This window comes from Papilio polytes, unplaced genomic scaffold, assembly GCF_000836215.1.
Source record: "Papilio polytes unplaced genomic scaffold, Ppol_1.0 DF821400.1, whole genome shotgun sequence".
In the NCBI taxonomy this organism is placed as follows: domain Eukaryota; kingdom Metazoa; phylum Arthropoda; class Insecta; order Lepidoptera; family Papilionidae; genus Papilio; species Papilio polytes.
In genome coordinates this window covers 6550625-6565467 of record NW_013527804.1, presented here as the reverse complement: position 1 = coordinate 6565467, position 14843 = coordinate 6550625, and the positions used below count along the sequence as shown (strand labels likewise).

Here is a 14843-nt window from a genome sequence, read left to right as displayed (position 1 = left end):
GGCACGTGGGGCCGGCGCACGTCCCACACGTGCACGGCGCAGTCCAGCACCAGCGCGCACGACGCCACCTGGTACCTGCCACACCACACACGACACTGCGCTCGGACATCATCACTCTTATCGCCACGTCTTTGCGATTCTCATGAAATATATGTACAAAAAACGAAGTTGTTAATCAACAATTTCGACTTACTTCTTTTGTGGCCGCCATTTCACATGGCCGACGGATGCTATCGTATATATGGTGTACTCTAAGTTAGGCTTGCCGTGCATGTCCCATACCTGGAATAAATCTTTATGAACTTAACAAATGCATATTTTTTTTAAAAAGCATAAGGATAATATATAGGGTGATAACAGAAATTCAACACTTGAGGCTATTAAATAATACACGTGGTAATGAGACTACGCACTGATGTATTGTCTGGAGTTAACGATGTCGGCCAACCACTAGCAGGTTATCTATTAATTATAATAAATCGTTTAGAACTTACATATTGTGTGCAATGATAAAACTGACTAACATCACAGGGTCAGCTCCCAGCTAACCAAAGATGGCAAAAGGCAAGGAAATACTTGCAGCTTCATTTATCTTGGTCGTAGAGACCTTCTATGGTTATAATTTTTCGAGTTTTCATTTACTGCATTATGTTTTAATAAATTCACGAACAGTGAAACCTATTATAGCATATCTATTCAGAATGAATCATAGCTTACATTGTAAGAACTTAATACTTTATAACAGTGGTGTGTGACATAAACAGGTTCAAAACATCGAAGTCAACAGATAAGATGCAGACACAAAGCAGAACTCAGACACGTGTCTGTTATCGACACGACCTAGTTCCCGCACGTGCAGGTTGCACGCGCCTGCAAACACCGCTGCTTTCAATGCTCGGTATAATTATTTATAGATTTATATTTGTACTTTATTCCTATGAAATGAGCGCTCATACATCAAGAAACTTGAGTAAATAATCTTAGCTATAAATTACCTTTGCAGCATAAAATCTAAAACCATGTGAAATTCAAGTGTTAATATTAGTATGTTTGTCTCACCTTGATGGTCTTATCTCGCGAGGCGGTGGCGAGCCAGGGTACATCAGGGTGCCAGTCGCAGGCAAACACTGGCCCGGAGTGGGCAGTGAACTGCTGCAGGCAGCGCTCGCTGCGTCGTGAGTCCCACACCTGCACTGTACCATTCTCTGACACCGCCGCGAATGTGTGCGCTTGGTGCGGACTGAACTGAACGTCGCGGATTGATTCTGTGTTACTGTACGATATGCAAAGACTCCGTAAATATAAGTGAAAGATGATTAAACTTCACAGAATGAACAGTAAATTTTTAAATATGACAAAAAGAGGATGTTTACTTACCTGATAAATGTGCGAGCTACCTCCTTCATGCGAAGATCGAAACATTTCATCATGCCATCCTGAGAGCCAGAGATCAGAAGTGATGGCTCCGTTAAGTGGAAACTAACCTGAAAAAAACAATATTATTTAAATAATCATTTAAGTATTATTTTCTTTAATCTTTTGGGACTTCTAATAAAAGTACCTTATTAACAGTTCTTTTGTGGTCAGAGAATACATGTTCCTGTTTGGAGCGTCCTGATCTCCCAAGATTCCAAACCACCACAGCCCCATTTGTTGCAGCTGTGGCTAGAGTGTTCTCTGTGGAAGAAAAGAATCAACTAAGCATTCCTCAATTGTACAAACTTAAAAAATTGTAACTGAAATGTTAATTAACTTATAGAAAATACCTTCTATTGTACTCCAAGCAACATCAATGGAAGAGAAATTTAAATTTAAGTTTTTTCCCACCCTTAGATTGCACACTTCTGAGAACTCATCTTCACCAATAGAGAATACTTTAAACACTGGAAAATTAAATAAAGGGGCATTAAAATAATAAAATGCAATGAAAAGCAGTCTTTTAGAAACAATTTTACCATTTCTTCCAGCTATAACAACTTGTGTACAATCCTTGTTTAATGCTAAAGCATTTGCAGGACCTTCCTGCGACACACATATTGTATTGGAAGGAATCATTGTCTAAAATAAATATTCCTTATGCTTCTATACAATTTACAAACACACTTATCACATATGAACAGTTCCCATGTCACGATTAACCTATAACACTTTGTAAATTTTAATTAAGTTGAAGTTGGACGGCACCAGTCTTAACAGGTAGGATCTATATCAGTACACATATTTATTCACGCATATAAAATCGCTGTTTCTGAAGAGTGTGCTGTTTTCTTATAAGTTCGGCGTATTATTATTTTGCTGTCAGTCTTTTGTTATCATATTTATCTAAGTCGATGGTCTGTCACTGTCAAACAGTAACTGACAGTGACACTAGTTCTGAATTACGCAGAAGTTAAATTGGAAACGTTATTAATACATTTTGAATTTAACATTTTTACTGTTTAAACATAGATTATAAGGTTGAATTTTTATTTCGAAGAATGATATTTTGAGATTCAGTACAATTTTCGTCAATTCAAGTGGGATAAAGCATTTAAATTGTTTGATTTTTTATCATTTTAATAATAGTGGTCAGTCAAAAATGTCAAATTGACACTCATTTGATTATGAATGTCAAATTTTTGATTACACAAAAGTGCACAAAAGCGTAATGTATGGGAATTTGTTGTATATATTTGTGATGATTTTTAGAAGATAAATATAATTATTGCTATGTTCGATTATTATAAGTGAATTATTGATTTGTTTGTACACACCAATGGAGAGCGGCGACAGGATTTTAGTGGCCGCTGGTCTAACAGCAGCAGTCGTCGTTGGAGCTTTTGTCTTGTGGGGTCCAGGAGGAGCACCGCGCGTAAGGAAACGTCGCGGGCAAATAGCAGGACTTCAAAACCTTGGTCGGACATGTTTTTTAAATACGCTCTTGCAAGCACTAGCGGCATGTCCTATATTCATAGAATGGTTGAGAAAGTACGCGAAAGCCGATGCACACAACAGTATGATAACAACGCTGTATACAGTTATTGAAGGTAAGTTTTAGAAATTAAACTTCAAATTATTATCTCATTATTAAAAAGTCTATTAAAGCAGTCGCAGAAATGTGTATTGTTGGTTTAATAAAGTATATTTGTATTTGTATTATAAATATTATAAACTAATAGCACTATATTCTAGTGGTAAATGGTACTCACGAATCAGCGCGGGGCACGCCGGTGTGTCCACTGGGCGTGCTCCAGTCATTGCGTGCAGCCGGCTGGGTGATCCCTGCAGATCAGCAGGATGCTCATGAGTTACTGCATGTTCTTTTATCATGCATTGAGGAGGAAACTACTGCTATGGCAAGGAAGGTGAGATGAATTTCTAGTTTTGTTGATCTGTATTTATCATAGAAAATGCCAAGTGCTGTATAAAATGGTAACTATTAACTTGCAGCCGGGTTGCCTCTCCGATGCACTGGGCCTAGGTGCAGGTGGACGGGCCTGGTCGGCGTTGGCGTCACCGGCTTCACCACCCGCGGCACCGTTGTCCCTGCGTCCCGCTTCCGCTGCGCCACCTGATGAACCGGACCTTGCAGACCCAGGTTTTATTCCCATATCAAGAAATTAAGCAATTGTTTTTATATGTGTAAGATAAACATGTAAATATTTATGGGCAGAGCCTCCCCCGGAGCCCGCTAAGCTGTCCCGCGGCGTGTCGCGCTCGTTGTGTCAGCTGGGCACGGCGGCGCGGCGCTGGGCGGCGGCCCCCGCGCGCCCCGCCCCCGCGCCGCCCACGCGCGGCACGCTCGCCTCGCGCCTGCAGTGCACTGTCTGCTCAACAAAGGTTTTAAAATTGCTCAGATAATTGCTTTTACTATGGTTTTCTATGGGTTTAAGGTACACTGAACACCTGTAAATTGTGGTATTTCACAGAGCCCGGTGCGGTACGACAAGTTCGACAGTATTTCACTGTCGATGGCCAACGCGAGCGCCGGCCGCACCGGCGCCTTCAGCCTGCCCGGTATGTTACATGACACATCTGCTACACTGAAAGCGGCGGAGATATCTGATATGTAATATAACCTGCAGGTCTGCTGCGAGCCTTCACTGCGCCGGAGATGGTGAAGGGCGTGCGCTGCAGCAAGTGCTCGCCAGAGGACGGCGGCATGCAGACCAAACACATACGCACCGTCAGCTTCGGCAAGGTACTATTAAGAATTCTATTAAATGAGCGACCTGTTCAGAATTGAATTGAGTACATGTGTATATGTGTTTATGTCCAGTTGCCGTGCTGCCTGTGCCTGCACGTGGCGCGCGTGGAGTGGTCGGGCGGCGGGCTCAGCAAGCGCGGCGAGTTCGTCGCCTTCCCGGAGACCCTGAACATGGCGCCCTACGCCGCGCGCCAGCAGCCACAGGTAGGGTCGGTCACATCGGTCGAGGTTCCCTTTGTTCCGTGGATGAAAAGAGAGTCAGTATTGTTTGCGGCGCAGAGCGAGCTGGCGGCGCTGCTGGGGGGCGGGGCGGGGGCGGCGGCGGGGGCGGAGGGCGCGGATCGCGCGGCCTACCGGCTGGCGGCCGTGGTGGTGCACGTGGGCGGCCCGCGCTCCGGACACTTCGCCACATACCGCCGCGGGAACGGCTTCGAGAGCAAGAGGTGAACACACCTCTACATCTTACGTTCACTCCTAACTAACTTATTAACCTATTTTGTATTGTATGAACGGGTTATTGTCGACCAGATGGTGGTACACATCGGACACGCTGGTGCACGAGGTGGCGCTGCAGGAGGTGCTGCGCTGCTCCGCCTACATGCTGTTCTACGAGCGCGCGCGCCCCGAGCCCCGCACACAACACTTCTAGGCCCCGCCCTCGCTCCGCGATAGCTCCGCCCTAGTCCCGCCCCGCGCACTACTGCTCAGCACACCCTAGTTATGATGTCAAAATATAAATAAAAAGAAAAGAGAAGGAGCACCAGGGTGAGAGGTCTAGTTGAAGAATACAGTGTTGTGTCTGATAGGAAATAAAATTTAAAAAGTTTTGAGGAATCCTATAAAAATATAAGTGAGACGATGTGATTGAAATCCATCATATATTTAAATTAAAATGAAGACTTAAAAAAGAATTAACATTTTTTCGAATTGAAACTAAAACCGTTTGATAGTTTAAAACTTTCACTGAATGTTTCTCCACTTTATATTGTTCTGCCTGAGGTAAGATTTGTGAACAAATTGCGGTTGTGATTGTGCGCGAAGACTGACCGAGGTGCATCTGCTGCGGTTTCTATTGTGGTTTTTATCGCTTTTACTTTTCATTTATAAAATCTTTAAAAAGTTACTACAAAAGATGGAAAATGTGTGATTATTTGGTTGGGATGTTCAATGTAATGGAAATAGTTTTCATAGTACCTGCTTAATTGTTTAATGTTCGATTTGCATTTACATAGCCTTTTTGTTTGCATTTATTTATGTAATTATATGGCTAGTTTTCAGTCTCACTTTTTATGGGTTTACAGTAAAAGCATATAAGAATTTTTATCTTGTGAAATATGTACTGTAGAGATCTTTACGCTAAGAATTCCTTGACTTGATACATTTTATTCTTGTAAGTCAAAAATTCGGCTGTGTACATATATAAAATTACTATATTGTTAAGAATTTTACATCTTTAATGTTCTTTGCGAAGATTAAGAATTCTCTTATTAGGTGGGATAATTTTTAAAAGTTTAAAAAGTCGTTAAAATAATATTGCCTTAACCATCATTAAATCTATGAATAATTGTTGCGTTAGTTTATGTTATTTCTTATAAGTTGGACCTATTTAAAGTATTTTCAGACAGTTTTTCTTATAACAAATACACACTGAATTGAATTCGAATTAAAACTATATTGCATTTTATATTAAAAAAATTAGAGTTAGAATGAAATATTTTGTAATTCCTATCACATTTTCGATATCTCCACTAGTTTTTGAGGCACCTATTTGTAGCAAAGATCACAACATATCTAAAAATGAAAGCAGTTGAAGATAAAATTAAGATATACATAATTTCTGCTAAAAGGACTACAGTTGTATGAAATGGCCGAGTCTATGCAATATTAATTCAGGATTAGGAAAAGCGTAACAGTTGTTTAATGCAGAATGACATTTGATGTTTATTTAAAGTAAATAATAAACATTAATAATTGCTGTCACAAAATATATGTTTTTTGTTTTTTACTTTTACAAGACTTAAGTCATTTCTGAGTACAAACTCGCACTGAAATCTAGGGTTGCTCACTTTTTATTTTTTTTAGGTTATAATTTTTTTTAATACAGTTACGACTGTGCCATAGTCCCACATGAGTAAATCCCAGTGAAATGTCTGATATTTTCTTATTATTTAAAAATGCATTTTTAATGTGCTTAAATAGTTTCTAGTTAGTATTTATGATGGTTGATTTTTTAACATATATGAGTAATAGAGGCTTAAATATTGTCTTAATTGTATTATTTTTCGTGTTTTAACTAAAATCATGACTTTGAATATACTCGAGAAAGAAATTTAATTTGACAAGTTAAGTAAATATGTAATATTGTTAGCAGAGTTTAAAATATTTGAGTATTAGGACTGAAGTTTTATTGGAGCGGCCAAATTGAATAAAAACGGGTATAATGTAACTAAAATATAATGTAGTTATATATTATTCTTTGTTAAATATTTTTCTGTTGGAACATAATTGCTCTGATGGTTAATTTTCAATTCCTACTATTTTACTCATCGACCCTATAAGAAATCTAAAATGGCAGCCGTCACAAAATGGCGGATGAGAAAGTAAAAAATTAAATGCTACGAGTAGTAATTGACTTAAAATTATTGTTTTATTTCATGTCTAACACTTATGATAAAATGTAGTCACAATTATTTCCTATTATTTAATTTGTAACTTTTACATCACAACAATTGTATGCTGGCCACTTGGTGCGGTGTTAATTAATAATTTATCTATGTATGTTTCATTGTCAAAATGGTTACTTAAGGAAGCCCTTAGTCTAGATTCCTTACTTCATAAAGACTTCTCAGCGACATTGGTTTGTAGATTTTGTAATGGTTTGTGAGTTGACGTGTGTACTTCCAGAGTAACGTATGTGGCAACTGTAGATAGGTTTGTTTGTGCTATTAACAAATGTTTATGTAATAAATTATATTGTAAGTAAAGTGTGTTTATTTAATTCCCCATTATTTTTATTATCCATATTATTCTGAGAGCGAGTAAGGTTGAAATTTCAGACAATTAATAAATATATAGACGCCAGGGAACATTTTTTTCCCGGTACTTTCTTTGTACGGTAATATCTAATGACAAAGACACGCCGACACGTTTCTCAGTGATTGAATTATACCTAATTTAAATAATTCGCGAATCTATTGTAATGAGCATGGTGAATAATGTTTACCAGTTTTAGAAAATAAAATAAAAAAAACGTATAACAACACAAGTTTTTTCTCGTATCAATTACCGTTTACATTTACAACAAATCACTGAATTTCAACAACATACATACAGGATTATTTTCTGTTACTGGATTTTTTTTTTTAATTTACGCAGTCGGAGTCGTTGGCGAAGGCAAGTTGATAATTTATTTTAAAATAAATAATTTGCAACTCTCATACTATGATAATAAAAAGAATTATATAACTATTAAATTAAAAGAAAACCATTTTTATCGAATATTATTAATTTACAAATGTATGTTATGCATACAATATTAATAATTATTTCATTAAGAAATATCCAATTCATGTACACGTTGCGCTATCTTTCGTCGATAAATAAAAATAAAAAATAAGCTAAAATAAATGGCGTTAGCTTGTTTTTGATATTAACTGTCGGAAATGGACCAAGTAAAGTGTGTAAACTATGCTTATTGAGGAATAGTTTTTTAAACATCTGATTAAAATATTGTCTTTTGTAAATGGATTTAAAATTATTAATAAAACGCTTTATAATATGGAGCTCTTTATTATTTACAATAAAATATATTTATATTACAAATAATGTAATGGTCTAAGCGCCATCTGTTAGCACTTTATCACACGACCGCTGCGAACCGACACGGACTCTGTTCTGTGACAAGACAAGTATGATACAAGGATCTTAGCAACATTGAAACATTAGAGACGAAAAATAATGTTCATTATTCTATACAAGTGCTACACGGATAGAAGAAATGGTGCAAAAAACGTTTATTAAAACATTTCGAAACTATTTTATATCCTCAGTACAGGCGAAGGATCACAGAACGTCGTCCTCTAATATATACATACTGTGTGAACATTCTATCTATATTCAATTTAAATAACCATAAAATGTTCATATTTACAGGAGCCCAAACGCACAGCTCTCAAACAAACGAGAGTCTAACTATGTTTCAAACAAACCACTAGCATTTGGTTCTAATTTAAATAGTTGAAGTCAAGTAGACTCTCGTTAGAAAAACAAATTCATTTACTAGATAAATTAAATAACAATCATAATAGCACTTAATAACTTAAGTTCGTAATATTTTACACATTTTTTTTATTTTATACAAAATAATTTTTAAACAATTTGCACCTTAACAGACATAATGTTACAGTTTTAAGAATCTTATGCAATTTTTACGAACAATGATAGCAAGCGTGTCTTAATATGGATCGGTCATTTTGACAGATTGGATACAGTTTGAAGTTTTTAATGGTCAAATATTACTTATGCATCACGGTTTCAGACCGGATCTATAAAAGTGGGTGAAAATACTACAATTTAGTTGGATAAGTAGACAAAGGGCTTACGGTCATTTTTTAAGTGACATAGGCAAAGTTTCGTTGAGTGCACAGTAGTGGTGCGGTGGCGGGGTGTTGGCGGCGTGTTGGCGGTCAGTGCGGCGGTCAGTGCGGCGGGTCGGTGCTGAAGTAGGGCGCGGCGTGCGGCTGCAGCAGCGTGCGGCAGACGCCGCAGACGCGCGCGGGCGCGCCGCGGGGCCCGCTGGGCACGGTGTGCGCGACGCACGCGCCGCAGAAGATGCGGCCGCAGTGCCGGCAGTGCACCTTCTTCTTGGCGGTGGGCAGCGGCGCGCGGCACGCGGGGCACTCGCTCACGTCCTCCTCGTGCTGCCACCGCACCTCCGTGTCCGCCTCGCGGATGCGCTCCAGCTGCACCTGCAGCGACTGCGACAGCCGCACGAAGTCCTGCTGCACCTTCTCGCTGTTGTCCAGCTCCAGCTGCAGCGCGTGCACCCGCCCGCGCACCTCGCACACCTCCCCCTGCAGCCGCTTCTGCAACACCACACCACCCGCCGTCACCACCTCCCTATCGCACACACCGCCGCTTCCTCACCCCGCTCCCGTACCTTGTCCTCCAGCAGCTGCTCGATCATGTCGTTGGAGTGGCGCAGCTTGTCCGCCAGCTGCTGCATCTGCTCGCGCTCCGTCTGCAGCCGGTCCAGCTCCTCCCTGTACACACCCAGGACGAAGAAACATTACACAAATATGTCATCGACTCCTCGTTCTGCCGTAATGTCCGACTGCGTTATGTCTAACTTGGCGGCCTTGAGCTGGTCCCTGGTGGCGGCGAGCGCCTCCTCCTGGCGGTGAAAGAGCGCGCCGTGCTGCAGCAGCTGCGCGCGCAGGTCGCGCTCCGCCGCCACCGCCTCCTCGCGCCCCACCTCGCACACGATCAGCTGCTCGCGCAGCCGCAGCTGCTGCTCCTGCAGCTCCTGCACACATCACCGCGCTGCACCTCCGCGTCTCGGCCACAGACATGCCTAATGACAGTCGACCCTCACCTCGACGTTATCCGGTAGATCTATTATTTCGTTCTGCATTTCCTCCGCCTTCTTCGTGTACTGGCCCATCAGCATGGCGTTGTCTCGTTCTAACCTGCAGATAAATACAATATAAACATCTATTATGTGCTGTGTGTACGTGGTGTGGTGTGGTGTGTAAGGTACGGACGCGTCCAGTTTCCTCTGCAGCGTCTCCCGGTGCACGGTGAGCGTGGTGACGGTGTGCAGCGCGCGCTGCTCGGCGGCGGCGGCGGCGGCCTGGCGCTGCTGCAGCGCGGCGGCCGCAGCCTCCAGCCGCGCCTCCAGCGCCGCCAGCCGCGCGCCGCCCGCCGCGCGCCACGCGCCCGCGCCCACCAGCGTCTCCTCGTGCAGCGACCGCACGCCCTCCAGCTCCTCCGTCGCCTGCACACACCGCGCACCTCTTCTTACAAATAACCGTTCAAAAAACATGCGGTTATTGTTATTTATCATCGTATTAATGCGTACAAAATGTTCAAACTACATTTTAAGTGTGTAACATCGTCAGATTCCCCGATTGTACATGCTATAAGCATGTCACGCAGAGCAGTACAGAGCAGTACAGAGCAGTACAGACCAGTTTGAGCGCCTGCTCCAGCTGCAGGGCCTTGTCGCGCGCGGCGTCAGCGCGGCCCTGCGCCGCCACCAGCTGCCGCTCGTAGTTGGCGCACATATCGCATTGCCGCGCGCTCTCTGCACATACAATTACATTAGAAACCCTATCAAATTTACTGTAACAATCAATATTATTGTTACATCACCTGAGTCCTGCTTGACGTCGCCGCTGGAGCCGGTCGAGGGCGCCGCGTCCGCCGGCGCTGCCTTCACTTTCTATATTGTTGCAAATAATAATTTAAACAAGTTTAACCAAGTAACAATTACTTTGATTTATACATGTTAAGTATTAGAATGGTACCAAAGCGTCCTGCAGCTGCGCGTCCGTCTCCCTGAGCTTGTTCTTGAGCGCGGATATCTCCAGCTCCAGCGGCTGGATGATGGAGTTCAGCAGCTCATTGTCTTCCACATTCTGACATTGAAATTAACTGATAAGGGCAGTAATACACATGACAGTAAAATTTAAATAAGCCAGTAGCTTGTGTCGTGTCAGATGTTCAGTATGAATGTGTGTGTAAGGTTGATATACCATACCCGTCTCTGCGGCAGGTCGGTGTCGGGGTCTGCGCCGAGCTTGCGCGCCAGCGACCGCACGAAGGTGGCCGGCGCCAGCGACAGCTCCTGACACACACTGCCCATTACCATTGTATACACGCTCACTCATATGTTAAACCTGCCATATTATATCATACAGGGTTTCATTTATTTTAAAGAACAGAATATTATGTACTATTTAATAAGGTAATAACATATATTGCAACAATTTTACAAGTACTTGTTGAAAACGATAACTGGAAAATCAAGATGTTTCGTTCCTTGGAGCCCCCGCAGACTTTTTATCCACCGATAGTTTAAAGTGTCTAATCAGAATAAGCATTTATAGATGTATACACATTACAACAATTTAGTTTAATATGATTTTAGTAATACTATCAAACAATAAACGTCTGCAGTCTGCTTGGTTCTTGAAAATTTAAAAGTTATATGAAAATAAATTACAAAAATATAAAAAACAAATGTAAATCTAATAGATAATAATTTATAAGCCATACTGTTGAGTGCAAAATACAACCTCTTTGGCTGACAAGCAGTATTGTATACAGCCAAAGAGGTTGCATACTGGCCACCAAGGCAATAATTGTTTGTAAAAGAAAATATATAAAAAGAAGAAGTCAAGATGTAATCAAGAGAGTTTTAAGTTTTGTATATTTTTTGTGTAAATAAGTTTTAAATAAAGATATGTTTGTTTTATAATAAGTGTTTTGTATTTTTGGCTGCCGCGCTGTCGGTAACAAGTTAAACACATACTATTCGCCACATAATTGGATACAAAAAAATATCTTCTTTCCGCAATATATTTTCTTTTATAAAGATTATTGACACGACTTTATCCTACTACATTCGGACACAGACTAAATCCACCTAACACTGCGCCTCACTCAGTGTTAAATATCACATTAGGGAAGTTTAAACTAGCTTTTGTCCACAACTACATCCCTGCGGAATTAAGAAAAGAAAACTTACTACATAATTGTATTCTTCCAGACTTTACTAGACATATATGCCAAACTTCAGAGCCATCCATAGTAGTAAACATTTGCATTTATAACATTAGTAAGAAATAAGATAACTGACAATGTTTTCAACTGCGACAACCTTATGTTAATATTATAAATGCGAGTTTAGATGGATGGATGGATGGATGTTTGTTAGCGTTTGTAGCCTAAACGGCTGAACGGATCTCCATGAAATTTGGCACAGGTTTAGAGCATAGTCTGGAAGCATAAGCTACTTTTTATCCCTGGAATAGTTACGGTTCCCGAGGGATTCATTAATTTAGTTTTTTAATGTTTACTCGATCATTCTGCAACGGTTCAACATATCTTATTGAAATTTGGCACATTTTTATATCTACAACAAAGTCTGGAGTACACATGGGATAAGCTTCATCCCCGAGAAATGTCCGGTTCCCGAGGGATACGTAGCTTTTTGTAATTTTTATAGTTTGTATGTTTTCTAATACCACGCGGACGAAGTCGCGGGCAACAGCTCGTACACTATAATGAGATACAAAACATGTGAAATACAACAAAACACTCTCCATACTATCGCTCCAAGTTCCGCCACTTTACGATACTGGTGTTTTAAAAACGTAACATAATGCCCTACAATTGAAAACCTACCCTATTCACAATCAATAAGACTCAAATTTCTATGCATCATATGTTTTTCATAATAAGAGTAAAAAATTAACACTAAGTGGTTCCTTATCAAGTTAGTGCCTACTTAATTACAAAGACTCCAAGTGAGTTCACACTGCTAAAAACTAATACAACAATATAGTATATGAGTTATTACAATGAGGTTAACTCTGCCAGTGTTTTTGTATGTATGTCTCACCATCTGCTGCTGCTGTCGCAGCTGGTGCTCCAGGTCGAGGGTGCGCGCGCGCAGCCGCCGCACCTCCTCCGTGCCAGAAGAAGACGCCTCCACAGTCTCTGCAAGTATACATTATCTACATTAATATTATAAAGAGGAAATATAAGAGGGAGTGAGGGAACATTAGGAAGATTTGTATTACTCAAAAACTACTTGTCCGATTTTAGTATCATCTTACTGATGTTACTAACAAATCTGGAAGAACACATAGGCTACCCACTTTTTTTTAATACCACCCAGACGGAGTCGCTGGTGAGAGCCAGTAAGCTATACTTATTTTTCTATCTTTTCATTATAGGCTGACGAATTCGCAAGCAACAGCCATTACACTTTGTGTTAGGATATTTATAGAACATATTTATCTAAAAATTTCACATTAGTTTATTAAAGTAAGTGAGTAATTTTTTTAACCAATTTAATCATATATGTAATCATTTAAACATTATAAAAGTTAGAAGAACACTAACCACTGACAAGTAGCTGTAAACTCTGTATCTCCGACTTCTGGTTGTGGCTGAGGGTCTGCAGCTGCTGCAGCGCGGCACGCAGGCTGAGCACCTCCGACTGCAGCTGCTCCCGCTCTACCACCATCTTACGCATGTCCTCTGCACAAACAACATTATATGCCATGTAAAAATAACATTTTTATCAATGTTTAATTAATCTGTTGTAATGTAGAGATCCCTTTTTTTGATAAAAACAAAAAAATTATATTGTGGTGGTTTCTGTGCATTTTTTAACCACTTTCAAAAGTATTACTAGGTTTCTAAAGAAGTTTGTGTGATCTTAGATTTATTTCTTTATATGAAATAAAATTGAAAGAATTGTTAATAAAGACCTAACAATAACAATTTGTTATAAACATTAAGCAACACATAAGCACATTGAGTCATTACATAAGTGAAAGCCAAACAAAATCACATATAAAGCATTTACATTTATATACCGTTTAAGTTACTTTTTGGATAGCAGAAAAACAATCATTTCTAAGTGTATATTTAAAAACATGTATATATGTTTGTTCTCAATTTTTCATTTTTAATTTTAACATTAAATACATTTAAAAAAAAAATTCTGATAAGCATGCCGTCAGGTTTAATAGTAACTACTTGTATGATATTGAAAGACATATTCCTAATGAAGCATTGAACAAACCGTTACCACTATGTAGCATCGACTAACTTAAGCTACAAACCTTCTTTCTGTAAAAAAAGCTCTTTCATTTTTGCTCTCTGGATGTTAAATTCCTCTTCGAGGTCGCGTCTTGCCGTGTCCGGTGAGGGAGGCCCGCTTCCTCCGTCCTCAACTTGAAACAGAAACACTACTCAGCCGTTTGGACGGCAGGTAAATGCGCACCACGGACCACCGAATAGGTGCAGGTGCAAAAAGTAAGCATGAAAGCATTTTAAACGAAGAAAGCATAGCGTAGAGTGCAATGCCGATATATACATGTAACGACTCAATACACATTTCCTTCTTGTGCTTGTCCAATTTTCGGTCCGTTATGATACGCTCTGAGACCAAATAACGATGCGAAAATCACAAAAACACACCTGCAACTGTCGTCTCGCCAGACATCTCAGATTGGTCATTCATCGCACCTGATAGTAGTTATGACTAACAAGACTGTATTTTTCGATTTTTCAACATTGTTTTAAGGTTTAAGACACTGACTCATATTGAAATTAAGCGTAAAATTAGAGAAATTACGGTTCTTGAAAATTGTTTGACAAGTGACTTTGACGTTTAACCTTAGACAGTAGACTAGTGACTAGACTAGATGTTAAAGCTTTGAACATGTTCAGCAGATCAGTTCGAGTTGTCGTGAACCGTTGAGCTGCGACTCAACAACTTAATCATCAGCTAACAGCTGAAAGCGATATACTATAACTCTGGGAGCCGATGAGCCATAAATTCTGTAGTCCTAACGTATATTTTAGCTCTATGCAAATGAAAATGTATACAATGCGCTGATCTGCGAGTCGCTTCACT

The 14843-nt window shown here is 40.2% G+C and overlaps 3 protein-coding genes across 4 annotated transcripts in view; 1 reads left to right on the top strand and 2 right to left on the bottom strand.

Moving 5' to 3' along the window:
* LOC106108740 (WD repeat-containing protein 24) overlaps nt 1–2338 on the bottom strand; it is a 4747-nt gene extending 2409 nt beyond the window's left edge. The window contains exons 1-7 of the mRNA XM_013290001.1: nt 1956–2338; nt 1767–1883; nt 1562–1677; nt 1378–1484; nt 1060–1273; nt 194–282; nt 6–75 (exon numbers count right to left, since the gene is read on the bottom strand). Coding sequence (XP_013145455.1) covers nt 6–75; nt 194–282; nt 1060–1273; nt 1378–1484; nt 1562–1677; nt 1767–1883; nt 1956–2055 — 813 coding nt within the window. The 5' untranslated portion in view covers nt 2056–2338. The remainder of the gene's footprint in view (nt 1–5; nt 76–193; nt 283–1059; nt 1274–1377; nt 1485–1561; nt 1678–1766; nt 1884–1955) is intronic.
* A 263-nt stretch (nt 2339–2601) lies between these two features.
* On the top strand, nt 2602–7170 carry LOC106108939 (ubiquitin carboxyl-terminal hydrolase 30 homolog). The gene is made up of 9 exons (XM_013290302.1): nt 2602–3026; nt 3172–3344; nt 3430–3577; nt 3653–3819; nt 3909–3996; nt 4065–4180; nt 4259–4390; nt 4466–4629; nt 4715–7170. The coding sequence occupies exons 1-9, from the start codon at nt 2756–2758 to the stop codon at nt 4833–4835; spliced, it is 1380 nt and encodes a 459-aa protein (XP_013145756.1). The 5' UTR covers nt 2602–2755; the 3' UTR covers nt 4836–7170.
* Nucleotides 7171–7961: 791 nt separating this feature from the next.
* On the bottom strand, nt 7962–14620 carry LOC106108938 (rab GTPase-binding effector protein 1). 2 transcript variants are annotated; one of them, XM_013290299.1, is made up of 13 exons: nt 14405–14618; nt 14047–14157; nt 13319–13456; nt 12813–12910; nt 10947–11033; nt 10714–10824; nt 10559–10628; nt 10375–10490; nt 9949–10181; nt 9780–9873; nt 9535–9710; nt 9345–9447; nt 7962–9270 (listed from the first exon to the last, which is right to left on the bottom strand). In XM_013290299.1, the coding sequence occupies exons 1-13, from the start codon at nt 14445–14447 to the stop codon at nt 8884–8886; spliced, it is 1767 nt and encodes a 588-aa protein (XP_013145753.1). In that variant the 5' UTR covers nt 14448–14618; the 3' UTR covers nt 7962–8883. The 2 variants fall into 2 exon arrangements, with proteins under 2 accessions (XP_013145753.1, XP_013145754.1); XM_013290300.1 differs by lacking the exon at nt 14047–14157 and having other exon boundaries at nt 14405–14620.
* Between the last annotated feature and the right edge of the window lie 223 nt (nt 14621–14843).